The sequence below is a fragment of the Papio anubis genome, chromosome 4, assembly GCF_008728515.1.
Source record: "Papio anubis isolate 15944 chromosome 4, Panubis1.0, whole genome shotgun sequence".
NCBI lineage: Eukaryota > Metazoa > Chordata > Mammalia > Primates > Cercopithecidae > Papio > Papio anubis.
Window position 1 is genome coordinate 142,764,055 of NC_044979.1, and position 27,235 is coordinate 142,791,289.

General features: G+C 42.3%; 2 protein-coding genes across 2 annotated transcripts in view; both read left to right on the top strand.

The window, feature by feature from the left end:
* The first annotated feature begins 1,155 nt into the window (after window positions 1-1,155).
* LOC100998119 (E3 ubiquitin-protein ligase RNF216-like) lies at window positions 1,156-27,056 on the top strand. The gene is made up of 8 exons (XM_017956581.3): window positions 1,156-1,209; window positions 1,734-1,869; window positions 8,630-8,703; window positions 9,828-9,992; window positions 13,978-14,092; window positions 18,277-18,416; window positions 24,037-24,156; window positions 26,945-27,056. The coding sequence occupies exons 2-8, from the start codon at window positions 1,803-1,805 to the stop codon at window positions 27,017-27,019; spliced, it is 756 nt and encodes a 251-aa protein (XP_017812070.2). The 5' UTR covers window positions 1,156-1,209; window positions 1,734-1,802; the 3' UTR covers window positions 27,020-27,056.
* RBAK (RB associated KRAB zinc finger) overlaps window positions 27,022-27,235 on the top strand; it is a 47,500-nt gene continuing 47,286 nt past the window's right edge. Inside the window, exon 1 of the mRNA XM_031664920.1 lies at window positions 27,022-27,093. The gene's annotated coding sequence lies outside the window, so the exon portion shown is untranslated. The remainder of the gene's footprint in view (window positions 27,094-27,235) is intronic.

Sequence of the window (27,235 nt, forward strand, 5' to 3'; positions counted from 1 at the left end):
TCCCGGTGTAACGGGACCAGGGATCCAAGACTTTGGGCTAGTTGCAACCAACCCTGTAGCGTGCGCGGCGTGCGGGTTACAGAAATTTCTGACAAATCCGCCAGGGCTCTGTGCATACCTGAGGGCCTGGATAGCAGTTGTCCCAGGTACTTCGATCGTGCAAAGAGAACGTTCTTTTTTCTTTCTTCTTCTTTTTCTTTTTTTTTTTTTCTTTTTGGAGACGGAGCCTCACTCTGTCGCCCAGGCTGGAGTGCAGTGGCGCGATCTTGGCTCCCTGCAAGCTCCACCTGCCGGGTTCAAGCGATTCTGCCGCAGCCTCCCGAGTAGCTGAGACCACAGGCACCCGCCACCGCACCGGGCTAATTTTTTGTATTTTTTGGTAGAGATAGGATTTCACCGTGTTAGCCAGGATGGTCTCGATCTCCTGACCTCGTGATCCGCCCGCCTCGGCCTCCCAAAGTGCTGGGATTACAGGTGTGAGCCGCCGCACCCGGCGTTTGTATGTGTGTTTTTAATAGAGTTGGGGTTTCACCGTGTTGGCCAGGCTGGTCTCGAACTCCTCACTTTAGGTAATCCATCCGCCTCGGCCTCCCTAAGAGCTGGGATTACAGGTGTGTGCCACCGCACCTGGCTGTATTTTTTAATTTAATATTTAAATATAATGTATTTTAAATTTGTGTAAGAATTTACATAAATGGTATCACACTTGTTTTCATTTAACATTAGTTAATTTAACTGTGTTGTATCCTCATATGAATTTTATTTATTCCTTTACTGATGTCCAGTAAGGCCATTTCAAGTTGCTTTTATTACATATTTGCTGTAATGACCTTCCTTGTCCATGTATTCGATTATGCATATTTCTTGGAGAACACACAGAGGTTTCTTTAGCTAATATATCTGGAAGTGGAATTGCTAAGTCACAGGGATGTACATTTGTAATTTAGGGTGTATTGCTAATTGCTATTTAGAATATCTTTTCCAAGTTACTCTCCAAACCAGCAATGTAGAAGATTCCCCATTTCTTACATGCTTGCTTTTTTTGCCACACCAGTGGTTTGAAACATAATTCTTTTTTCTTTTTGAGAAGGAGTCTCACTCTGTTGCCCAGGCTGGAGTGCAGCCACGTGATCTTGGCTCATTGCAACCTCCGCCTCCCTGATTGAAGCGATTCTCCTGCGACAGTGTCCTGAGTAGCTGGGATTACAGGTGCGTACCACCATGCCCGGCTGATTTTTGTACTTTAATAGAGCTGGGATTTCACCATGTTGGTCAGGCTGGTGTCAAACTCCTGACCTCGTGACCTGCCCACCTCGGCCTCATAAAATGCTGGGATTACAGGCGTGAGCCACTGCGTCTGGCTGAAACATAATTCATTTTCTGATTTGCCTTTCCCTGATTATTAGTGAGGTTGAGCATCTTCTGTGTTTTCTTGTTTGTGAATTGCCTATTAGTACCCTTAGCCCATTTCTTTGTTAGCATATTTGTATCAAGATGTGAATTATCTGTCTGTACTTTGTCTGTTTAATATGTGTATTTTAAAAATATGTTTTAATGACATACGTTTTGAGTTTTTGTGGGTTTTTTTTTTTTTTTTTTTTTTGACCTACTTCCTTGGATGTGTTTTCCCAAGGAATGTTTTCAGCATAAGCTTCAGATGTTCCCTGACCAGATACATGGCAAGAGTTTTGATATTCCCTCTTTCTTACTGTTCCTCTTTGCTTCCTTTTCAGACCTTTTGAAACAGATGGTCACCATGTTTAGATATTAGCAGTCCCGTATGTGCAGGTCTGCGTTTGAAAATGGCAGAGGGAAACAGCAATGAAGAGGTGATTCACTTGAACAACTTTCACTGCCATCGGGGACAAGGTAAGTTGTTTGCTCTCACTTTATCCCTTTACCTGTGGCTTTTTCTTTTAGTATCACAGTTATTTCTTTTGAAATGATCCTATTTTGTACCATTTAGAATCCAGGGACATTTCATTTTGAGACATAAAAAGACTAGTTAGACCAGAATTATATCAGATAATGATATTGCTGCCATGAATGAAGTGTAAGACTCATTCATTACAACGAGATTAATAAGCTATTAATTTGCTGATAAGACGCTGTTAATGTGCAGTCATGGAATCTTAAGAGAGAGTGTCACCATCAATTTTTGAAGGCGTGTTGATTATAAAGGAGTGCTCCACTAGGCCTTTATGACCTGAAATACTACAGGTGATGCTGAACCAGTCTTGTCTTCCCATGATGCTTAATTTCTTTTTTGCCAGAAGATTCTGGCTTAGCCTTGAGGGGAATTTTGGAACATGTATTTTTTTGTTCTGCAGTTTTGTTTTGTTTTTTTCTTTTTTTGAGATGGAATTTCACTAAATGCCCAGGCTGGAGTGCAATGGCATAATATTGGCTCACCTCAACCTCCGCATCCCAGGTTCTAGTGATTCTTCTGCCTCAGCCTCTCAAGTACCTGGGATTACAGGCATGTGCCACTACACCCTGCTAATTTTGTATTTTTAGTAGAGATGGGGTTTCTCTATGTTGGTCAGGCTGGTCTTGATCTCCTGACCTCAGGTGATCCACCTGCTGCGGCCTCCCAAAGTGCTCGGATTACAGGTGTGAGCCACCGCGCCTGGCCACATTTCTTAATTTTCATTATAAAAGGGATAAATATGGGCCAGACACATGGCTGACACCTTTAATCTTGGCTCTTTGGGAGGCTGAGGCAAGAGGATTGCCTGAGTCCAGGAATTCAAGGCTGCCGTGAGCTATGTTATGCTCCTGCACTCCAGCCTGGGAGACAAATAGACTCTTTCCCCTCCTTCTGATCTGCAGAGGTGAAATAGTTGTAAAATTTTTTTTTTTTTTTTGGAGATGGAGTCTCGTTCTGTTGCCCAGGCTGGAGTGCAGTGGTGCAATCTTGGCTCACAGCAGTCTCCGCCTCCTGGGTTCAAGCAATTCTCCTGCCTCAGTCTCCTGAGTAGCTGGCATTACAGGCGTGCTCCACCGCGCCCAGCTAATTTTGGTATTTTTGGTAGAGACAGGGTTTCACCATGTTGGTCAGGCCAGTCTTGAACCCCTGACCTCGTGATCCGCTCACCTTGGCATCCCAAAGTGCTGGGATTGCAGCTGTGAGCCACCGTGCCCAGCCTGGTGGTAAATTTAAACAAAATAGACAGTTCACTAAACACCTTTCCTCTGAGTTCCTATCTTATAGTGTAGTTCTCAGTCAGGGGTGCAGGTGGCTTTCTTCCCTGCCAAGCTGAGAAGGAAGGACCCTTTTCCAAGTACATACCCCAATGTAGGTACTTTTTTCTAATTTGTACAATGACTCTGTTGGAGCCAGTAGTGGCCTTGTCTGATCCCACCTCTGTACAACCACTGTCATCAGATATTTATTTATTTATTTATTTTTGAGATGGAGTCTCACTCTGTCACCTAGGCTAGAGTGCAATGGTGCGATCTCAGCTCACTGCAGCCTCCATCCATCTCCCAGGTTCAAGTGACTCTCCTGCCTCAGCCTCCCAAGTAGCTGGGATTACAGGGATGCGCCATCATGTCTGGCTAGTTTTTGTATTTTTAGTAGAGATGGAGTTTCCCATGTTGGCCTGGCTGGTCTTGAACCCCTGACCTCAGGTGACCCACCTACCTCGGCCTCCCAAAGTGCTGGGATTACAGGTGTGAGCCACTTCACCTGGCCTTCCCTTAATCTTTATCAATTTTACTTAACATGCTTCTCAGTAAGGCAAAACCATTAAGAGTATATACTACCAGGCCATAGATTGGTGACGTTGTCAGTTCTGGAAATTTTGTAGCTGTTTCCTGTCTTCTGTAACTCTTCTCCCACGATCTCTATGTCTCTAAGTCCACCTCTTTGTCTCTGAGATGTATTCTGGATAATTTCTTCAGAGGTGTCTTCTAGCCCACAAATTTCTCTTCAGCAGAGTGTAATCTTTTAACTCATCCACTGTGTTACTGTTTTTCAGTTATGATGTTTTAGCTTTTAATTCTCTTGGTTATTTTCCTCGAGTTTTGCTCTTTGACTTTATTTTTAATCTTTTTTTTTTCTTTTATTTCTTTAAACAATAAACCTAGTTTCTTTGTGAGTTTGATTGTTCTGATGTGTTAAGTTCTTGGGAATCATATTCTGTTCTTCCTGCTGGCTGCCATGGTGCCTCATTTTCTTGTTTGACTCTAAGCTCATGTCTTGAGTTCTTGATATAGTTGGTTTCTTTTTTTTTTTTTTTTTTGAGACGGAGTTTTGCCGTTGTCGCCCAAGCTGGAGTGCAATGGCATGATCTTGGCTCACTGCAACCTTAGCCTCCCATGTTCAGATGATTCTCCTGCCTCAGCTCCCGAATAGCTGGGATTACAGGCATGTGTTACCTCACCCAGCTTGGATTACCCAAACTCTTAAAGCATTTTTTATTTTTCAGTGAGAGACTCTACCTGAGTATTTAACCTTCCATACAGTGAGGAAAGAAAGCCATTTTGTTATTTACATGCCAGTTACTCACTCTTCTCAAGGCTTTCCACATATTCTTTATTGTGTATAGTTTTTAAACTTGTTTATTGTATACCAATGTGTTTATAATATACGTAAAGAAAAAAGAAAAATAAACAAATTAAAGATGCACAGCTCAATAATTTATCACAATCCAAAAATTTATGTAACCACAACCCAGAAATCTTCAAGAAATAGAACATTGCTATCCTCTCTGAACACTACATAAAGATTTTGTATAGTCTATAGTCTTTTGAGGCTGACTTCTTTTCGCTCAGCATTATGTTTGTGAGGTTTATTCACGTTGGGTAGAACCATAGTTTATATATTTTTCATTGCTAAGTGGTATTCCATTTATACCACTTAGCAATGAAATTTTCCATCTACTTTTGATAGGGATTTGAGTTCTGACTGTCACAAATAATGTAGCTGTGAACATTCTCCTGCTTGTCTCCTGAACTCTACTTGCCCCACGCCCTGGCATCCACCTTCCTGTTGGCTATGTTTGCTGTCTTCCAGCAGAATTGTTTGTTGGAGATTTTTTTCCCTCCTAAGCTTTTAAAGTACTTTCTTTTTGGGCTTCTAAGTGGCATGATAATAACTACATTTTTTAAAATTACTAAGCTTCATTTTTTAGAGCAGTTTTAGGTTTACAGGAAAATTGAGCAGCAATGACTACATTTTTACAATGAAAACTTTCTCGTAGACTTCCACTCATTTAAAACAACTTAAATGTGTGAATTGCTTTAACAGCTCTTCGGCATTACTGAGTTATGATGTTATTTTTTGTAGTTAACTAGGGTAGGCATAAAGTAGCATAAGTGACGTTTCTTTGATAATTGGCTGTTTTTTTCATATATTTGTTTACTAATTATATTTCCCTTGTGTGTGAATTGTTTACATCTCTCTTCTCTTTGAATTCCTTTTTTTTTTTGGTTAATGTTTTCCTGGTTATGAAATGGAATACTGGTTTATTCATTACAGAAAATGTAAATGATAGAGAAAAGTATAAACTTAGCTCATTTATAGAACAATGATTTGAATACCAGATACCATATTTTAGTATTTTTTAACAATTTAACCTCATCAAAATTGAGTATACTTCAATGTTTTTCTCTCCTTCTGCAAATGAACATCATGTTTAAATATATCTTCAAGATTGTCTATAAAAATCACTAAAATGTAATCAAATTGACACCTTCTGTTACAGTTCTGTTCTCCTACTTCCTGAGTCTCACACGTGTACTTATTTTTAGGGACTTGCTGACCCTCTGTGCTTTTTGTGTCACTCAGAAGCAAATATTGATCCTTAAACACATAAAAATTCTCGTGAAATCCAAAAAGCAGGGGAATGTACAGTCCGTGTGTTGCTTTTTCTCAAGCCAATCTTGTTTTCCTGAGACTGCTTTCCTTACCATTAGTCTCTGGACTCCTAGGGCAATGTTAATTCCACAACTAAACTAAAATGTTAATGGAAACTGGAAATAAGGCCCAAAGCTGGGTTGAGCAGCCTGGGATTTTGTTGTAGCTCAGTCTCAGTTGCTTTATTTGTGTGTCTTTAAATGGCCTTCAGATGGAACCATCTGGACATTTTAAGCAGGAAGGGCCTGTGGAGAACCACATGGCAGGTAATCTACTCTGGCTGGTTAACTTAGACCTTTCACTCACACGGGGTCAACTTCAGTTGGATGAAGGCAGCAACAGCTATCTAAGGGTTGAAAGATTGGAATACAGCTGGGTGCGGTGGCTCACGCCTGTAATCGCAACACTCTGGGAGGCCAAAATGGGCGGATCACGAGGTCAGGAGATCGAGATCATCCTGTTTAACACGGTGAAACCCCGTCTCTACTAAAAATACAAAAAAATTAGCCAGGCGTGTTGGCAGGTGCCTGTAGTGCCACCTACTCGGGAGGCTGAAGCGGGAGAATGGCATGAACTTGGGAGGCGGAGCTTGCAGTGAGCTGAAATCACACCACTGCACTCCAGCCTGGGCAACAAAGCGAGACTCCATCTCAAAAAAAAAAAAGGTTAGAGTACTAGCCTGGCTTACTTTGCAGGAGTGCCTTCTTTAGATCTGCTAGCATGTCAAATCAGCTTAAGCATGACATCATATGAAGAGGTGGGCAGATTGAAGTCTGACAGGCTTCCCCACTGCTTTTGCCTCAGGGTGCAGATATTAGAACAGAGGCTACCACTTGTTTCTGTCCTTCATTTGTCCTGTCCTTTCTTTGTCCTTCATTTTCTGGGCCTCCAAATATCACTTAACCTCCAGAACAGTTCTGTTGTTAAGCATAATGAAGGGATTAAACTAGAAATGAATTCTTACAGTTTATAGTGAGAGCTTCTGATTTCTGCCATGTGGAACTTCGTATCTGTAGCATTTCAGTGTTTGAAGTTCTTAGTATTGTTGAAAATATAAAATGAATTGGGGAGAGATGAACCTCTCAAACATGTTTGTTTTTTCAAGAAATCATATCTGCTGTTCCACCTGTATTTCATGTAGAGGTGTACTTATGTATCATGTACTTAAGAAAACATGTGAACACAGACCATTTTAAAGCTAGTTCGTGTCTGGTTTGTTGCCACGTTAAATATGCACATGTAATGAGTTGTCTAGAACTCAGGACTTTCCCTACAGACAGGATTTTTGCTGGTGGCTAATTCTCAGGTCAGCCTTCAAAGGTTTGCATAACCTCAGTGCACACCAGTGAATTCTAGGACGGAGAATTACCACTGATTACAATGGTTTTAAAGGAAAATGTACTCTGAATTCTTGTCTCCCTCTGTAATAGGAGGAGTTTCCTGCTTTTTTTGCTCTCTTTGGGCCTCTAGTGTTGTGTTCCATAGACTGGGCAGGCTGTGGTGGTAGGGAAGCGGGGAGCTTAGAGACAAAAAGTGTATGGGACTCCCAGAAGTAATGGCAAAAGGAAATGCAGTGAGATGTCAGGATGAGCGAGAGCACTTTGATATGGGTCCCCGGCGGGGGTTGCAGAATAAACGAACCTGTGCAAACCAGTCCCCAAACACTGGCACCTGGGTGAGAAAAGGAGCCAGAGCTGGACACTTTTTCTCTGCCCTCTTTCTGCCAGACCTCCTGTACTACTATTATAGGCGTTACTATTGACATCTGGCAAAAGAGAATCAGTAGAAAGGAGGTGTGTGAGAACTGCAGGTATAGCACCTAGGGGTTCATCCTAGGAATCTACTGGAGCAAGAGAAAGAACAGAGAAAAGGGGAAGTCCCCATTAACCTCTGAGCAAAGGAACTTCCTTGCTACTGAATGTGGCTAGAGCTGTACCCCACTCACTCTGTCTTCACTACTGTGCAGTCATTCCAAGGTGGTTGTCTGATTTGACTGTGAAGAGCCTGAATAGTTAACATTTGTTGGGTCTGGGTGGTGATACGTCAGTGTGTGTTATCTCACTCTATATATCCTTACTTTGGAAGTATTTCATGATGATAATAGACAAAGCTAATGGGTTTGGTGTGAAGAGTGTCTGTTCGTAGGAAAACATGGTCTATTCATCAGTCTAGCTTAACAGCTAGCTAAATAAACCGAGTATAACTCAGTGGCTCATAGAGCTTTATATTACTGTAGAGATTTATGTTACCAGAGGGGTATAAAAAGTATTAATGAATTAACAGAAGATCTTTTATATTTCATTTATTTATTTCATTTCTTAGCAGACTGTTTTTTACTGTAAATGTGAATAGTTTTCCACTTCTTACTTGTTCATAGTTTTCTTGACAAAGAATAGCTACTTTTCTTACAAATTTTTCAATTTTGAAGTTTAACCAATAATAGTTTCAGTGACTTCATTACATTAACACACAACTGATACATAAACTTCAGAGGAGTTTGCCTTAATCAGTATGTTCATTGCTTTTTAAATTTTTTCTCTTCCACAAAGATAGGAATTCAATGCACTTGTTTGTTTATTTATCTGTTTAGATTTTCTGGGCTGCACACATCTTAATTTCTTGTTAGGCCAGTTGTAATGTGTGATTAAGGACTATATTCTTCAAACATTGCATTTGAAGCAATGGGCAGGTGTGGGATTTGGAAGCAGTATGAAAGTAACATCATTTGTTTTTGCGGACTTTGTAATTTTCTTCTGGAAATCCCAGATTATCCAAAGAGAGAAGATAGAATCATCATAAATCCCAGTAGCAGTCTGCTGGCCAGCCAGGATGAGACAAAGGCAAGTGTCGTGTTCTTGTTTTGCAGTCGCTACCTGGAAATGCCCTGGTTTGTTGTTGTTGTTGTTGTTGTTGTTGTTATCTGTATGGGAAGAAAGTGCTTTGTTGGGACAAGTTTTTAAAGACTAGCAGAGGGACATAGGATTTCAGAATATGTCTATACTTCAGTGCGATCTCCCATTCTGAGCCACTTTGAATTCTGTCTTTAACTTCTATCTTTCCTTGTAATTCTTATCTTCCTTTTCCCACAAAGAATTAAACGAATCCTCCATATCTTTAATCCTGCAAAGCAAATTCCAAGAATTGGCCAGGACACTAACATTTTATTATGAAAATTTTCAAACCTACAGAAAAGTTGAAATATTTTACGTCGATCACCTATATCCCTACCACTGGTGCTACTAGAAAGTTAACAGTTTACTCTGTCCTCTTTATCATACATATGTCCTTTGTCTGTCCAGCAGCACATCTTTGTTATGTTTCATTTCATTATAATGCATTTCAAAGTAAATTGCAAAAACATCAGTACACTTCCCTGTAAATACGTCAGCATGCAGATCGTTACCTAGAGTTGAATATCTTTTTTCTTTTAATGTGAGATTTGTATACAGTGTATACTATACATCTGTTTAACCAGATCTCATATCAAGATGTAAAGAGTTTGGTTTTTAAAAACTTTAATCATTGTCATTATTTGTGATCCAAACTGGCATTTAGTGTATTATATGGTAAAGTATGGTTGAGAACTAACTTTATTAAGATCTGTTGCTTGATCTTCCAACTCCCCATAGATTCTTTGATTATATCTCTTACATATTCTATAATAGAAAAAAATAGTTGTTTGTAAATATGTTATGGAAAGAAGATGGCTGAAATATTGGTTTAAATCCCCAACTATACTTCTTTACTAGTTATAACTAGTAAAACTAGTCTGTCGGCTCCAGACAGGTGCGTTTAACCTCTCTGAGCCACCATTTTCTCATCTCTCTTATAGGGCTGGTAACTTCCTTATAGAGTAATTAGAACAAACATTATTCTTTTCTACACATGTAATTCTTAAAATGATTTCACTTACATGGGAAATGTACTGCCTGGCCTCTGATTTTATGCTTCTCTCTCGTTTCAGTTGCCTAAAATAGACTTTTTTGACTATTCTAAATTGACTCCTCTTGACCAGCGCTGCTTCATCCAAGCTGCTGACCTCCTCATGGCAGACTTCAAAATGCTCAGTAGTCAGGATATCAAGTGGGCCCTGCACGAGCTCAAAGGACACTATGCAATCACCCGAAAGGTGCTGTACTTGGTCTTCCTCTTGGGGTCACACCTCTTGGCTACATCTTCCCATGATAACAGAATGAACAGTCCAGCTTGTGGAAATTGGGATGGTTTATGATTGCTAAGGAGTTAGGGTGAAGATAAATAGGTATTTGCTGGTCATGAAGGGCTAAATGAAAAGAAATAATAGATAGATGAGAAGCAGAGAAGCTCTAGTTTGACCATAAAAACATGGAGGGTAATACATTCTACTGTGGAACGCAGGAGTATGAAAGATGCGTTCTAATCCTGCTCCTTCCTGATTTGCTTTCCGACTTCGGACAGGTCACACGACCATCCATCCCCCAGATGGCTCAGTTATCAGTGATAGGACGTAAGGTCTGTAAAGAGTCCGGGAACAAGAATGGGCAGCTACTGACAGCTCCTAGCATTTTCCCCCCAGGATCCTAAAATAGATAGCACTTAAAGGCCTTTGTTAAGGGTGAGAAGGGTGCTGGTTCGTGGTGGGTAACACAGACATCTTCCATGAAGGACAGCACACGGTGCCCGCTTTGTAGCTGTGGCCAGAACAGGAGTGCATGCACTAGCAGAGACCTTGGCTTACTCCTCTTGGTCGCTCTTACTGCCATTTAATTCTATTCTACTGAAATTCTTGTGATTCTCAGCAAACACTGTAATGTTTCTTTTGTCCAAAGGACAAACGTGGAATTATCATAGTGGTTAAAATACTCATTGGGTTTTACCTGTAGGAAGGGAAGAACCAAGCCGAGGACTGTGGCTCATGCTGAGGTAGGCCAAGCCCCTTCCACCTTTTTTTTTTTTTGAGATGGAGTCTCGCTCTGTCACCCAGGCTGGAGTGCAATGGCGCGATCTTGGCTCACTGCAGCCTCTGCCTCCCCAGTTCAAGCGATTCTCCTGCGTCAGCCTCCTGAGTAGCTGGGACTACAGATGCTCACCACCACACCTGGCTGAGTTTTGTATTTTTAGTAAAGATAGGGTTTCACCATGTTGGCCAGGCTGGTCAGCAATTCCTAACCTCAGATGATACACCTGCCTCAGCCTCCCAAAGTGCTGGGATTACTGGCATGAGCCACCGTGCCCGGCCAAAAAACTGAAAGAAGAATAGAGGGGCTTTGAAAGGGTAAAATAGGAGGCAACCTAAGGTAGACCAAAGGTCTCCAGAAGGGCCTCCCTGAGCAAGGAACATTTAATCACAGACCCAAGTAGGAGTTTGGTGGAAGATGTTGGTATCATTTGTTGGGGTGAGAACTAGTATAAACATCTGCTTTGGAGGGAAATAATCATGAATTCAGTCTGGGAAACACTGGTTGCCAGTGTGCTGAGAAGGGCCTGTGAGACATCTAAGTAAAAATAATTCACTGGAAGGTTGAATGGACTAAAAAGTTTGGAAAATACAGACTGTAGAAAAGTTTTTAGGTTTCTGTATGGGTGTGTGTGTGTGTGTGTGTGTGTGTGTGTGTGTCCTTGGGTTTTATGGTGATAGGACTTTGAGAGTCATTAGCATATGGAAAATCTCACCAGCCAGGATGAGGTACCCAGAGATATCAGGTGAGAAGAGAGGACTGGTGACATGTGAAGAGCAAGCGGAGGAGGCAGGCAGACAGGAAGGAGGAAGTTGTGAGACTGGAGCAGTCTGTATTATCATCATCATCATCCTTGTTATTCTTGTTTAGTAACAGGGTCTCTCTCTGTTACCCAGGCTGGAGTACAGTGGCACAATCATGGCTTATTGCAACCTTGACCTTCTGGGCTCAAGCCATCCTCCTGCCTCAGCTTCCTATGTAGCTAGGACTATAGGTGCATACCACCACACCTGGATGATCTTTTTATTTTGTTTTTTGTAGAAATGGGGTCTTGCTAGATTGTGCAGGATGGTCTTGAACTCCTGACCTCAGGCTGTCCTCCCGCCTCAACCTCCTAAAGCACTGGGATGCCACCATGCCCAGCCTGTTATTAAATACTGCTAAGAGATTGTGCAAGATGAGGACTAAAATGCAGATGGTAGACTTGTAGACTTGGCCACTCAATAATAAGCATAGATTAGTAAGTGCAAAGGCAGGGTAGATGCCAGATTAGAGACAGCTGGAAAGCTTGTGGTCATAAGGGTGAGGTGGTGAAACAGAAGATAAACAGCTCCTTTGATAAGTTTCTCTACAAAGAGGGGAAGAAGAAAGAGGGGCTGGCATTGAAAGAGAGATGAGATCACCTTCTCAACACTGCCACACTGGGGATTAAGTTTCAGCAGGAGTTTCAGACAAACATTGCCATCATAGCCACCCCCCTTCTCATGCCGCCCAGGCTTGGACCCCAGCCTGCCCTGCATCCTAACAGCATAGCCACAGGACGTGAGCCCCAGGGCCTCCTACCCCCTGCCACACTCAGGAGTTCCACCCGGTCTTCCTGAAAGGTTCCCACTCTTCCTTCTTCTCTTCCAGGCAGAATGGCCCTACCTCACACACCCCTCCTTCCTGTTCAAATCAGGTACCCCTTCTCTGTCCCTTTTTTAGGATGGCAAAGACTTGAGCCCTTTTTTTTTTTCCCCCCAGACAGAATCACGCTCTGTTACCTAGGCTGGAGTGCAATGACATGATCTCAGCTCGTGCAACCTCCGCTTACCAGGTTCACCGATTCTCCTGCCTCAGCCTCCCAAGTAGCTGGGATTACAGGCGCATGCCACAACATCCAGCTAATTTTTTTGTATTTTTAGTAGAGACAGGGTTTTGCCATGTTGTCCAGGCTGGTCTCAAACTCCTGACCTCAGGTGATCCACCTGCTTCAGCCTCCCAAAGTGATGGGATTACAAGCATGAGCCACCTTGGGCGTGAGCCTCCCTGACTTGAATGCATTTAAATCCTGATAAGCAAAATCTAAGAGGGAGAAGCTGAAGGTAGGAAAGAAAAGGGATCCTCACCAGTGGAAGGATTTTATACTTCAGCATCCTGTCCAAGGGTGGGGTGGATATAGGTACACGCAGAGAAGAGCGTGGGGGAAGCAGGTTAGGGGAGAGTAAAGAGGAGCATTAACCAGAGAAACAACATGGAAGATTTACCTACAGAATGGAACTCACCAGCCCATTGTGTGATTTAACCTGTACTTATTCAAGGAGAGCTTGGACAGTTTTGTTTTATTTGAGACAGGGTCTCCTGTGTTACCTAGGATGGAGTGTAGTGGCACAATCATGGCTCACTGCAACCCTGCCTCTCAGGCTCAAGTGATTGTCCTACCTTAGCCTCTGAGTACCTGGGACCACAGCTGTGGACCACCACTCCCAGCTGTCTTTTTGTATTTTTAGTGGAGATGGGGTGTTCCCATGTTGCCCAGGCTAGCCTTGAGCTCCTAAGCTCAAGCGATCCATCCCCTTCAGCCTCCCACAGTGCTAGGATTACAGGTGTGAGCCGCTGCACCCTGCCAACAGTTTTTCTTTTCCCTAGTTACTCTTTAATCTGTCATTAAGTGTTTTGCTTCCACCACTGTACCAGTTTATGAAAGTCAGAGAAAATGAAAATAAATTCTGCCTATTTACCACTGCCTATTCTTTTTGTTTTTGTTTTTGTTTTTGTTTTTGTTTTGAGACATAGTCTCACTCTTTCACCCAGGCTGGATTGCAGTGGTGCAGTCTTGGCTCACTGCAATCTCCGCCTCCCGGGTTCAAGCCATTCTCCTGCCTCAGCCTTCTGAGTAGCTGGGATTACAGGCGTGCACCACTATACCCAGCTAATTTTTGTATTTTTAGTACAAATGGAGTTTCACCATGTTGGCAGGCTGGTCTTGAACTCCTGACCTCAAAGCATCCACCCGCCTTGGCCTCCCAAAGTTTTGGGATTACAGGCATGAGCCACCGCACCCAGCCGCCACTACCTATTGTTAGCCGTGCTGGGAAGAAAGCTGAAGATGTGTTAAAATGGCATTTGGGGATTGCCTGTCTTGTGTATTCTTACTTTCCATTTACAGAAGTAACCTCTCGCTTTCTCAATTTTTAGGCCTTTTCTGATGCCATGAAAAAATGTCAGGAGCTATCACCAGAAACCGGTGGAAAAAGGAAGAAGAGAAAAGAAATGAACCAGTATTCTTACATCGATTTCAAGTTTGAACAAGGTAATGTAAACTGTGTTGCTGGCAGTGTGTAGCTGCAACACTGTATCTTTTCTTCTTCACAGTCAGTGAAGGAAGCCGTGCTACAGGTGTCTGCCATCTGCTGAGCATCTGGCCAGGCCAGTCCAAGGAGTGACTGACAGGAACTATTTTCTAAGCACATCAAAATTTTCAGAAAGTGGCTGCACTTGTTGGCTTCCTTCTTCCTACTTAAGATAAACCATGGCAGGAAAATTTTGTGTGGTAGAAAATTCATGTGTGAGAAAGTATTTGAGTATGCTGTTAAGCTTGGGGAAAAAACTGGTCTTGAAGGTTTGATGAAAATTGGCTGTGTTGTTAGGTAAAAACTGCCCAGACTTACGAATGAGGCCTTACTGCAGAGGGTGACTTATGCAACTGAGAGAATGGCCAATAGCCACATGTTTCTCCAAAATTCTGTCATTCTTATTGATGAAATAACTGCTGAAAACCCTTTCGAAGAGGTTACTTCAGGTCTCATCCCCAGAAATGTAAACTTGAGTTTTATAACAACTCAGATTTTATCTGAGTTGCTTCTACCCAGTAAAGGAGTTACTACAACTTTTCTAGAGATCATCCCTTTCTGCTATGTGTGCACTTAATTACCACACTTGATTTCAGGTATGACTAAGTGGAAACTCAGGTGACTATATAAAGCTGGAAAGTATTTGTATTTGCTTTTTATTTATTTATTTTTTTTGGAGACAGAGTCTTGCTCTGTCGCCCAGGCCGGAGTGCTGTGGCGCAATCTCAGCTCACTGCAAGCTGTGGTTCCTGGGTTCACACCATTCTCCTGCCTCAGCCTCCCAAGAAGCTGGGACTACAGGTGCCTGCCACCACGCCCAGCTAGTTTTTTGTATTTTTTAGTAGAGACGGAGTTTCACCATGTTAGCCATGATGGTCTCGATCTCCTGACCTCGTGATCCACCCGCCTTGGCCTCCCAAAGTGCTGGGATTACAGGCGTGAGCCACCGTGCCCGGCAGTATTTGTATTTACTATGAACTTTTCAGGATCTAAAAGCAAATCCCTTAGGCTATGACTCCTGAGGTTCCTAAGCCAGTCTGTGGAGCAGTGCCCTGCTGACATGACATTCTCCTGGCCTGTGGCAGAATGTAGAACTAGGGGCACTGTGCAGGTGGTTTTTCATTCAGCCAAATTTACCCACAGTTCAGAACAGGCATCCTTGTACATAGCCATACAGCGTTTGTTTCTGACTTCAGTGGTGGAGAAAGTGCTACTTTGCAAGATAGTTGACTCCCTTGTTGGTCAGCTCCGTCTTTTAGACAGTTCTTCCTTTGTATTAAGTCAGCATGTACTTCCTGAAGTTTCCAGCCGTGGTTGTAGTTCTTGCCTATGGAGAGACAGATTCTGGCTGTTACCCCTTCGTCAGCCTGACTGCTCTTCTCCCTGTCCCTACGTGCCCTTCTCTAGCTTGTCAGGGTCTTTTTGAAAGTTGGGGTGTAGAAGACTGGACATCATACTCCACATGAGGTCTGCTCACATTCAGCCTTGCTCTTTTCACCCACATTGCTGTCAGGTCATATTACTCTCTCAGTTTCGCTGCATCTCACATTTTTCCCTGTTAACTTCATTTTATTTGATTCAGTCCCTTGTTTTAGGTATAGCACTTTAATTTAGATGCTGAGTCTTAAATTTAATTATCAGATAATCTTTAAGGACCCTGTAAGTATGAGATAAAAAATACATTTGATTTATGTTAGTAGTTTAATGTCTATGACTCATACTTAGCCTTTTTTAACAGCTTTTTATAAGGACACAGGCTAAGAATCCCTTATCTGTTCCAGGCATCCCATTTTTTTCCTATTCAGTTTGTTTTCCATCTAAGCACTGCTCTTTGGGCTATAATTGCTTGACTCAGAGTGAGACAGGGTTCTCCCTCCTCTGTCCTTTTTATGGTCCTTCAGGAAAATAAATTAGAGGGAAGTGTATAGACTTAATCGCATTTATTTTTAAAAATAAAGGACTGAGGCCAGGCGCAGTGGCTCACGCCTGTAATCCCAGCACTTTGGGAGGCCGAAGCAGGCGGATCACAAGGTCAGGAGATCGATACCATCCTGGCTAACACAGTGAAACCCCATCTCTACTAAAAATACAAAAAAATTAGCCAGGCGTGGTGGTGGGCACCTGTAGTCCCGGCTACTCGGGAGGCTGAGGCTGGAGAATGGCGTGAACCTGGGAGGTAGAGTTTGCAGTGAGCCAAGATCACGCCACTGCACTGCAGCCTGGGTGACAGAGCAAGACTCTGTCTCTAAAAAAGTAAATAAATAAAATTAAAGGACTGAAAATAAATCTTACTACTTTAACATGATAAACTACAAAAAGAACTGAGTAAAGACAAAAGAAATAATAGAGGGTGGAATTTTTTTTTAATTTGTAGCATTGATAATTATAATAACTAACATTTATTTAGCACTTAATATGTACCAGTCACTTTTCTAAGTGCTTTAATGGATTAATTCGTTTATGTTTCAAATAACCTTATGAGATGTATGTGCCATTATTATCATTTTGTAGAAAAAAAACTGAAACACAGAGAGGTTAAGTAACTTGGCACATGTTACACAGCTAGCGAGTAGCCGAGCTGGGAATCTGGCTTCAAAGCTTACTCTCTAATCATGTGCTTTTCTATTCTCATAATACCAAAAACTGGTTTGGTTTTGTTTTTAATTTTGAGACGGAGTCTGCTTCCCAAGCTCAAGCAGTTCTCCTGCCTCAGCCTCTCAAGTAGCTGGGATTAATTACAGGTGTGTGCCATCACGCCTGGCTAATTTTTGTATTTTTAGTAGAGACGGGGTTTCACCATGTTGTACAGGTTGGTCTTGAACTCCTCACCTCAGATGATGTGCCATCCTTGGCCTCCCAAAGTGCTGGGATTACAGGCGTGGCCCCAAAAACTGGTTTTCTGAAGAAAAAGTTTGAATTTAAAAAAATGTGAGAATGAGCAAGATAAAAGGAGAATCAAAATAAAATGTATTAGGAACCAGATAGTAAATGTTAAAATCAAGAGATTACCAAGAAAAGACAAGAGTACATTGAATATCTGGATGAGATAAAGTTTTCTAGGAAAATATAAATTGGTCAGGCATTGTGGCTCACACCTGTAATCCCAGCACTTTGGGAGGCCAAGGCTGGTGGCTGGGAGGCCAAGACTGGTGGATGGTTTGAGCCCAGGACTTCAAGACCAGCCTGGACAACACGGGAAAAATCCCATCTCTAAAAAAATACAAAAAAATTAACTGGGCGTGGTGGCATCTGCCTTTATAGTCCCACCTCCTTAGGAGGCTGAGGCGGGAGGATCACCTGAGCCCAGGAGTCGAGGCTGCAGTGATCTATGAATGTGCCACTGCACTCCAGCCTGAGCAACAGAGCGGGGCTCCGTCTCCAAAAAGAAAATCATAATTTGCCAAATCAGCAAAAGAAATACAGAACCTAAACAGATCAATTATATGTCTGATATTTGTCATTCTGCTTTCTTTATTCTCATGTTATAATATATTGTGGTGAATCTAGGTACTATTCCTTCCACCCCTTATATATTTGAATGCTTTCAAAATAAAAATGGTTGAAAAACATATGGCACATTTGCACCCATCAGAATGGCTAAAATTAAAAACCGATGATAGGTGTTGTAAGGACGTGGGAGAGACTGGAACTCACATGCATTGCTGATGGAGGAAGGGTGTAAACTGGTACAACCACTTTGGAACACTGGCATTATTTTCTAAAGCTGGAAGTAAGCCTATCCCATGATCTAGCAGTTCCCAGCTAAATTGCAGACATGCATTCACCAACACATGGCTATAAGCAGCACTATTCAGATTAACCCAAAACAGTAAACCCAAATGTCCTCAGTAGTGAAATAGATAATAAATTGTGGTACATTCACATAGTACACTAGTGACAGAATAGGAGATGCCTTCCAATGGAGCATAAACAGAGGGAAAGAACCAGAAAGGTCAAAAAATGGATAGTAGGTTGGCAAATGGTAAGAAGCCCAGTCTTCCCAAATGGTAGAGTGTGGTAGAGAAGTCATGAAACGTACCACCAGAGAGAAGAGGGAGATGAGGCCGGGAAGAATGGACATGGCTGGCCCAGATTCCTAACACACAGTTGTCTGCATGCTTTTGCATTGTCATATATCTTCTAGGTGACATAAAAATAGAAAAGAGGATCTTCTGTTTTGAAAATAAGCGACGACATTGTAGGTCCTATGACCGGCGTGCTCTCCTTCCAGCTGTGCAACAAGAGCAGGAGTTCTATGAGCAGAAAATCAAAGAGATGGCAGAGGTAGGAAGATGTGCTCTGGTCTTGGGGTATGTTTCTGGGATTCTGGTTTGCTGTTAGGGTTTAGTTAGTACAAAACTGTCTTTTAAGATTTCCCTTTTCTTCAGAGTGATGAATTCGGATATATGCAAAATTTTTAAAAGAACAAACCTGGGTTTTGTCATAATACTTATGTTTGTGGTTTCATAAATCAGCTTTATGTTAGAAAATTTTAATTGGAGCTTAGTGTATCTGTTTCACCTCCTCCCTCAGCCTCGGTTCAGTTTCACCCTTTGATTTTTCTAAATACAGTATCAAATGTGCAAGTCGGCTGGAATGTATATATTGATTGTTTAATAAGTATCTTCTAAACCAGTGGCTCCCATAGTGTGACCCAGAGATCCCTGGGTTTCCCAAGACTCTCTTGGGGGTCTACGAGGTCAAACCTCTTATAACTATACTAAGACATTACAGTGACCCTTGAACAACATGAGAGTTAGGAGTGCTTCCCCCTGTGCAGTTGAAAGTCTGCATATAATGTTTGATTGCCCCAAAACTTCACTGTGAACAGCCTGCTGTTGACAGGAAGCCTTACCCATAACAGTCGATGAACACGTTTGGTATGTTTTGTGTATTACATGCTGTATTCTTAGAATAAGGTAAGCTAGAGAAAAGAAAATGTTATTAAGAAAATGATAAGGAAAATATATTTAGTATTCATTAAATGGTACTGTGGATCAGCATGAGAAGGTCTTTATCTTCATGGTCTTCACGTTGAGTAGGCTGAGGAGGAGGGGTGTGCTGGTTTTGCTGTCTCGGGGCAGAAGCAGAAGAAAACGAGCACATAAGTGGGTCCCCACAGTTCACACCTCTGTTGATCAAGGTCAGCTGTATTTGCTTTTTCACCATATTGAATTTGTACCAGCAGAAGCAAAGCATTGGTGCCTTGGCATAAATCAGACCAGTGGCATAGAGCCATCCTCATAATCTTTGTTTTCTTCACCACCATGCGCTTACATTTTTAAGACACACCAGTTTCACCTTAAAATGTCTTTGATAAAGCAGTAAAAATTATTTTACCAAATTTTGACCCTTGAAAACATCTTTTCAATATTCTGTGTAATAAAATGAAGTCTTCATAAAGTGCTTCCGCCACATCCCAGGATATGAAGCTTGTCTTATATCCAGGTATGAGGAGAGTGCTTGTGCAATTGAGACGCAAAGCAGCTGCATTGGCCACTTTTTACTTGGAAAAAAGTGACAGAAAAACTGTGATTATTCAAAATTAGGTATTTGGCAGGCATTTTCTCAAAAATGAATGAAGTGATTATTTTTGACCAAAATTCTAGATTTTAAGCAGAAATTAGAATTTATTATCTTAATCTGTTACAGAATAACATTCATTAATATCACCAATCTTATTAGATTAAGTATTTTTCCATAAAATAAGGAAAGATAAACCAAAGACTAACAATAATGGTTATATATAAACAAAGTGGGGGGCCAGGTGCAGTGGCTCACGCCTATAATCCCAGCACTTTTTTTCTGTTTTTTTTTTTTTTTTGTAGAGCCTGGATTTCCCCATGTTGTCCAGGCTGGTCTTGAACTTCTGGCGTCAAGCCATCCTCCCGACTCAGCCACCAAAATTGTTGGGGTTATAGGCACGCACCACCATGCCCTGCTAACTTTGTTTTCTTTTCTCTGATGCTAAAAGTCTTGGTTCTTAATAACATTATTGTCAGATTATATCTGAGAATATAAAATTCAAATATCTTAAAGTCACTTGAAGTAAGTCTTGGTGCTTGTGCCATTAACTTGATAAACAAGTTTATTTGTTTCTGGCTAGGCATGGTGGCTTATGTGTGTAATCCCAGCACTTTGGGAGGCCAAGGCAGCCGATCACTTGAGGCCAGGAGTTCAAGACCAGCCTGGCCAACATGACAAAACTCTGTCTCTACTAAAAATACAAAAATTAGCTGGGCATGGTGGGACATGCCTGTAATCCCAGCTACTTGGGAGGCTGAGGCACAAGAATCGCTTGAACCTGGGAGGTCAAGGTTGGTTGCAGTGAGCCAAAATCATGCCACTGCACTCCAGCCTGGGCAACAAAGCAAGACTGTTTCAAAAAAAAAAAGTTTATTTCTTTCTGTTTATTTTGAACTTTTAGAGAATTGGTTTTGTTTTTTTAACTAATTTTGTTAAAAAAAAAAAAAAATTTAGTTCTGAAATCAAAACTATAAAACAAGGAATATTCAGAAAAATCTAGCTTTTGTGCTATCCTTTTCTCCCACTTTCCTTTGTTTTTTGAGACGGAGTCTCACTCTGTCACCCAGGCTGGAAGTGCAGTGGCAGGATCTCGGCTCATTGCAACCTCTGACTCCTGGGTTCAAGGGATTCTCCTGCCTCAGCCTCCTGAGTAGCTGGGATTACAGGCACACGGCACCATGCCTGGCCAATTTTTGTATTTTTAGTAGAGACAGGGTTTCGCCACATTGACTAGGCTGGTCTCAAAGTCCTGACCTCAAGCGATCCATCCAGCTTGGCCTCTCAAAGTGCTGGGATTATAGGCGTGAGCCACTGCACCTGGCCCCCCACTTTGTTTATATATAACCATTATTGTTAGTCTTTGGTTTATCTTTCCTTATTTTATGGAAAAGCAAATATGTATATTTTTATTTACCCATCTTTCTTTTCCAGATAGTAGCAGAGTTTTCCAGGTATATTAACTCACACCTGTAGTCCCAGCTACTCGGGAAGCTGAGGCGGGAGAATCTCTTGCGCCTGGGAGGTTGAGGCTGCAGTGAGCCAGGATCACACCACTGCACTCCAGCCTGGGCGACAGAGTGAGACAGTGTCTCACAAATAATTTAATGTAATCCCAAATGGTGGCAGACTCTTCTGTGACTGCATTTTTCGTTTAACCATGCATCCTGGCAATCACTCTATGGCAATTCATAGGGATTTTTCTCTTTCCTTTTTGAAACTGGCTGGTATACCATTTTATGTAATACCACAGTTTATTCAGTCATTCCCCTGTTGATAGATGTTTAGGATTGTTTCCAGGTTTTCGTGATTATAAATAGCGCCATGATAAGTTTATGCATGCATCATTCCCTGTTTCTGCCCAGGTGCATCTTTGGGCTAGACTCTTGGAAGTGGCATTGATGACTCTGTGCCAGTGTCCCGCCAGTGTGGTTGTCCTGCTTTGCATTTTCACCAGTAATGTGTGAGGGTGCCTACTACCACACAGCCTCACCAACGAAGTCTGTTGTCAACATAGTTTTCGTTTGTTTGTTTGTTTTTTGAGACGGAGTTTCACTCTTGTTGCCCAGGCTAGGGTGCAACAGGGCGATCTCAGTTCACTGCAACCTCTGCCTTCCGGGTTCAAGTGATCTTCCTGCCTCAGCCTCCCAAGTAGCTGGGATTACAGGTGTACACCACCATGCCCAGCCGATTTTGTATTTTTAGTAGAGACGGGGTATCTCCATGTTGGTCAGGCTGGGCTCAAACTTTTGATCTCATGTGATCTGCCTGCCTCAGCCTCCCAAAGTGCTGGGATTACAGGCATGAGCCATCCCGCCCAGCCAAACTTAGTTTTTATTTGTTCAGTTTTTTTTTGTTGATGCTATTCTTTGCTATTCAAAGTGTTTTATGTGTCAACCTTTTCCCTTATTTATTCTACATTTTGAGTCATACTGAAGAAAAATTGTCCTGTATTTTCTAGCTCTCTCGTCCACTTACAGTTTATTCATAGGTAACTTTTTGAACTGCTAAACTGTAATCAAAGAGATCACAATACTGGAGTTATGTTTATGGAAATGAATACTAAATGGTTAATGTCATTTTTACTAAATTTGTGTCTGAGTGTGTGCTTTTTCTGTTCTTCAGCATGAAGACTTAGCTTGCCCTGCAGATGAATGAAGAATAGTATCAAAAGGTAGTTTGAAATCTCACTTTGTTTATTCTGGATATTTTCATGGGCTGTTTTCTCTTACCATGTTTTGTCAGCATTTTTGATGGCAAATTTGTTTTTGGATAACCTCCTGTTGATTTGCCGAGTTTGCAGTTCCGCCAAGTTATAGTCAGATACATGATCTAATGTAGTCACTCTTATATCACACTGAATCAGAATTGAAGGGGAGATAATAGATGTTCCCGTTAAAAATCATTACCTGACGTTCATTAGATAGACTCATAAAGGAAAGTTTACAACTTAGATATCACTTTAGAGTTAAAAGAAAGAGATATGTCTAACCTCAGGATAAGATGGGTTTCTGTATGGTGTCTGCCGCCCTCATACAGTGAGTTTTCTTTTTCTTTTTTTTTTTTTTTTTTTTTCCAAACAGCGTCTTGCTCTGTCACCGAGGTTGAAGTGCAGTGACGCTTTCTTGGCTCACTGCAACCTCTGCCTCCTGGGTTCAAGCAATTTTCCTGTCTCAGCCTCCCGAGTACCTGGAACTACAGGCATGTGCCACCATGTCCAGCTAATTTTTGTATTTTTAGTAGACACGGAGTTTCACCATGTTGGCCAGGCTGATCTCAAACTCCTTACCTCAGGTGATCCACCCATCTCAGCCTCCCAAAGTACTGGGAACAGGTGTGAGCCACTACGCCCAGCTAGTGACCTTTTCTAATGTGGCATTAAGAATGGGTTAGTGGCCGGGCACCCTGTCTCGTGCCTGTAATCTCAGCGCTTTGAGAGGCTGACATGGGAGGATTGTTTGAGCCCAGGAGTTCAAGACCAACCTGGTCAACATAGAAACACCCCATTTCTAATAAAAATAAAAAATAAATAAATAAAAGAATGGGACTGGATGCAGTGGCTCATGCCTGTAATCCCAGCACTTTGGGAGGCCAAGGTGGGCAAATCACAAGGTTCGAGACCAGCCTGGCCAACATGGTGAAACCCTGTCTCTACTAAAAATACAAAAAATTAGCTGGGCGTAGTGACGGGCGCCTGTAACCCTCACTACTCGGGAGGCTGAAACAGGAGAATCACTTGAACCTGAGATGTAGAGGTTGCAGTGAGCCAAGATCGCACCACTGCACTCCAGCTTGGGCAACAGAGTAAGACTCCATCTCAAAAAAAAAAAAGAATGAGTTGGTGATTGGATCAGTTGCTATAGTTAATAAAAGGAGTCAATAGCCTGGTACATTACTTGAGGTTGCTGCTTTAGTTATAGCTTCAATAGTCCCTTAAAATAAAGCTCAGACTTGGATATGACCCGTTCACACTCTTTATGACAAGAACAAAATTCAACTTTTGAAAGCATTTTGGGTAACATCTCTCATGCCCCTTATCCTTGCTTTTTATAATCACATTAACATCTGAGTGCAGATGTTCTAGTTCCCTTTGCACCATGGGATTGAATATCATAACTTTATACAAAGAATTACTCTAAAGAATACCAGACAAAACCCATGAAAACGTCGCTGGTTTAGGTATGGATTACTATTGTGCTAGTATCTTGAACTGGATTTATATAGCATGAAACAGCATATCATTGTTTTATGGCCCCTAAAATGGGTTGCTTTTTACCTCAGAATTTGTGGGGGGTGGTGGGAGAGAGATGAGGATGGGAGACAAGGCTCCCCCTCTGCTTAAGTGCAGGACATTTCATATGTGTTTCTTGACTGCCTACAGGACAGCCAGCTGATTGAGTGTCGCTGCTGCTATGGGGAATTTCCATTCAAGGAGCTGACGCAGTGCACAGATGCTCACTTGTTCAGATACGCCCAAGAGGCAGTCTTTGGATCTGGAAAGGTAAGAACTGTGTAATATGTCCCATGTATGTAGGACACATTCCTGGAGTCTAAGGAGACCATGTTGATAGATAAGTGTAAGTGCCTCTTTCAGGGTGAGGTGGAATTCTGCTGGTGTGCTTATGGGCATTACCTGTTGTGTGTGATTATATGGGTTCTCTAAGCACAGCAGATTTCTTTTCAGGTAGCAGTAGAATTCTTCCACGTCCCCATGCCTAGCTACAGAGGAGCACCCGCTTCACTCATCTTCTTATTCTATAATCAGAGGGAAGCTTACCTCCGAAAGAGAGAACCTTGCAGCCTATTGGATTAAATATATGTTAAAATAACATAACTTACTTTACACAAGATCGTATTTCTCTCTCCAAAGTCAGTTTCTCTGGACACCAGCATAACAAACACAGTATGGGAATTTTACATTGTTTTACACTACTAAGTTTGTGATATTTTGTTCCAGCAGCAATAGAAATCTAACACAGTGATTAAGAATATGACTTTTTGCCCGGGCGCGGTGGCTCACGCCTGTAATCCTAGCACTTTGGGAGGCTGAGGCAGGTGGATCACCTAAGGTCAAGAGTTTGAGACCCGCTAGTCAACATGGTGAAACCCCGTCTCTACAAAAAATACAAAAATTACCTGGGCATGGTGGCTCACACCTGTAGTCAAGCTACTCAGGAGGCTGAGGTGGGAGCCACTGCATTTCAACCTGGGCAACAGAGTAAGACCCCATCTCAAAAAGCTGGGGGGCTTTTTACATCCCCAACCATACATAAGACACATTGACATCTGTCTGGCGTATGCTGAGAACTTGCCAAAAAGTGCCTAACTTAGGTCTAATCATGAGACAAATCAAATTGAGAGACACTCTACAAACTTACTGGCCAGTACTTTTCAAAAGTGTCAGGGCTGTAAAAGACCAAGAAATACTGCGAAACTCAGGTTGGAAGAGATTAAGGAGACATGACGACTAGATGCCTTGTGGGATCCTGGGCCAGAAGAGAAGATATGAGTGGAAAGCCTGGCCCCATTAATGGTAGCAGACCACTATCAACTTCCTGGTTTTGACATAAGATGTTAACATTAGGGGCCGGGCATGGTGGCTCATGCCTGTAATACCAGCACTTTGGGAGGCCAAGGTGGGCGGATCACCTGAGGTCAGGAGTTCAAGACCAGCCTGACCAACATGGAGAAACCCCGTCTCTACTAAAAATACAAAATTAGCCAGGCCTGGTGGCGCGTGCCTATAATCTCAGCTACTGGGAAGGCTGAGGCAGGAGAATTGGTTGAATCCGGGAGGCACAGGTTGTGGTGAGCTCAGATTGTGCCGTTGCTGTCCAGCCTGGGCAACAAGAGGGAAACTGCATCTCAGAAAAAGAAAAAGACATAGGCCAGGTGCGGTGGCTCATGCCTGTAATCCCAGCACTTTGGGAGGCTGAGTTGTGCAGATCATGAGGTCAGGAGTTTAAGACCAGCCTGGCCAACATGGTGAAACCCAATCAGCGCTAAAAATACAAAAATTAGCCAGGTGTGATGGTGGGTGCCTGTAATCCAGCTACTCAGGAGGCTGAGTGAGCCGAGATCGCACCACTGCACTCCAGCCTTGGGGACAGGGCAAGACTCTGTCTCAGAAAAATTAATAAATAAATAAAGTTTCTGTTTTTTCAAAGAGCATGACCTTTGGAGTCAAGCAGAATGCATTGGGCCATGCCCCCCGTCAGCCATACCAGCTCTGTGATCTTGAGCAAATTAAATACCTTAAGCCTCAGTTTCTTCCTCTGTAAAATGGAAATAATCATGGCATTGTTTTGAAAGCTAAATGAGGTCATGAATTTAATAAACTTACTATTTGACACATGGTAAATGCCTCATAAATTTTAGCTAGTTATTTTTAGGATGTGTTTTTCCATTTGTTTTCTTTGGTGTCTGTCTTTCATTCATGTGGGACGCATTCCTCATGTCTGACACTCTTTGTTCATGTTAAAGAGCTGTTGGAAAGCTGTGTGAATAGTGGGGCTTATAGAGCAGTAGGTTTGACTCTAGGTGCTTGGGAGCCAGTTAGCTTTTATATTATAAACCTGAATGGCCCTTAAGTCTCTTCCCTGGGGTGATTCAGTCTGCCTCCTGCCTAGTGGGTGTGAGCCCATTTTCCAATATTCTGAAACTGAATGGGAGGAAGGAGCTGGAGAATTCTCTGTTCATTATGCAGACTTCATTTCAGACCCTGACTTGCTCTCCTCAAGTCAGAGCTCCTCAGCTCTGCTCTGCTCTCCTCTCTGACTGGTTCCCAGGCCAGAGCCTTGTGGTCCAGCTGTTCAGATCTTCCTCATTTCTCTCAGAGTCAGCCAGTTCCTTCTGAAGGGGGTAGGAACTTCAGGCTCCACCCATCTCCTTGTTTTCAGTTTATTACTTTGAGTCCCCACCCCTCCCCACCACTCAGCTCTGCTTTCCAGAGGGTCTCCAGCTTTCTAATATCTGTAGAGGGGACCAACTTCTTCCCAGCATCTCCTTTTCAGACCGTAAGCTATGGGCTTCTCTGTCTGGTCTGCTAAGCCATTTACCCTTCCTCCACTTTCAACCTCTGTGGATTGTGATTTGGGCTAATAGAGATCCTCTAGTGATATCAAAGATGTACTGGATTTTTGTTTCATGGTTTTCGTGATTTAATTGTGATTTCTCAGAGAGATCTTTGCTCTACTGTCTCAGTATCTATGTTTTTAACCACTGACGCTTTTTATTTTTCTATAAACGGTGTTGATTTTTTTCTTCTTTGCCTGTTCACCTTTTTCTAGTCGGAGCTCAGCTGCATGGAAGGCAGCTGCACGTGTTCGTTCCCAACCAGTGAGCTGGAGAAGGTGCTCCCCTAGACCATCCTATATAAGTACTATGAACGAAAAGCCGAGGAGGAGGTTGCAGCAGCCTACACTGATGAGCTTGTCGGGTTCGTTCTCAGGCAGAGCGTGCCATCTGCCAACCTTTCCCCATTGTGAAAACTACCTGGGCACTTGCGTCAGATGATGAAAATTGAGTATATCTTCCAGGTTTTTTGGCATTTCTTGCTGAGAAATAAGATTATCAATGAT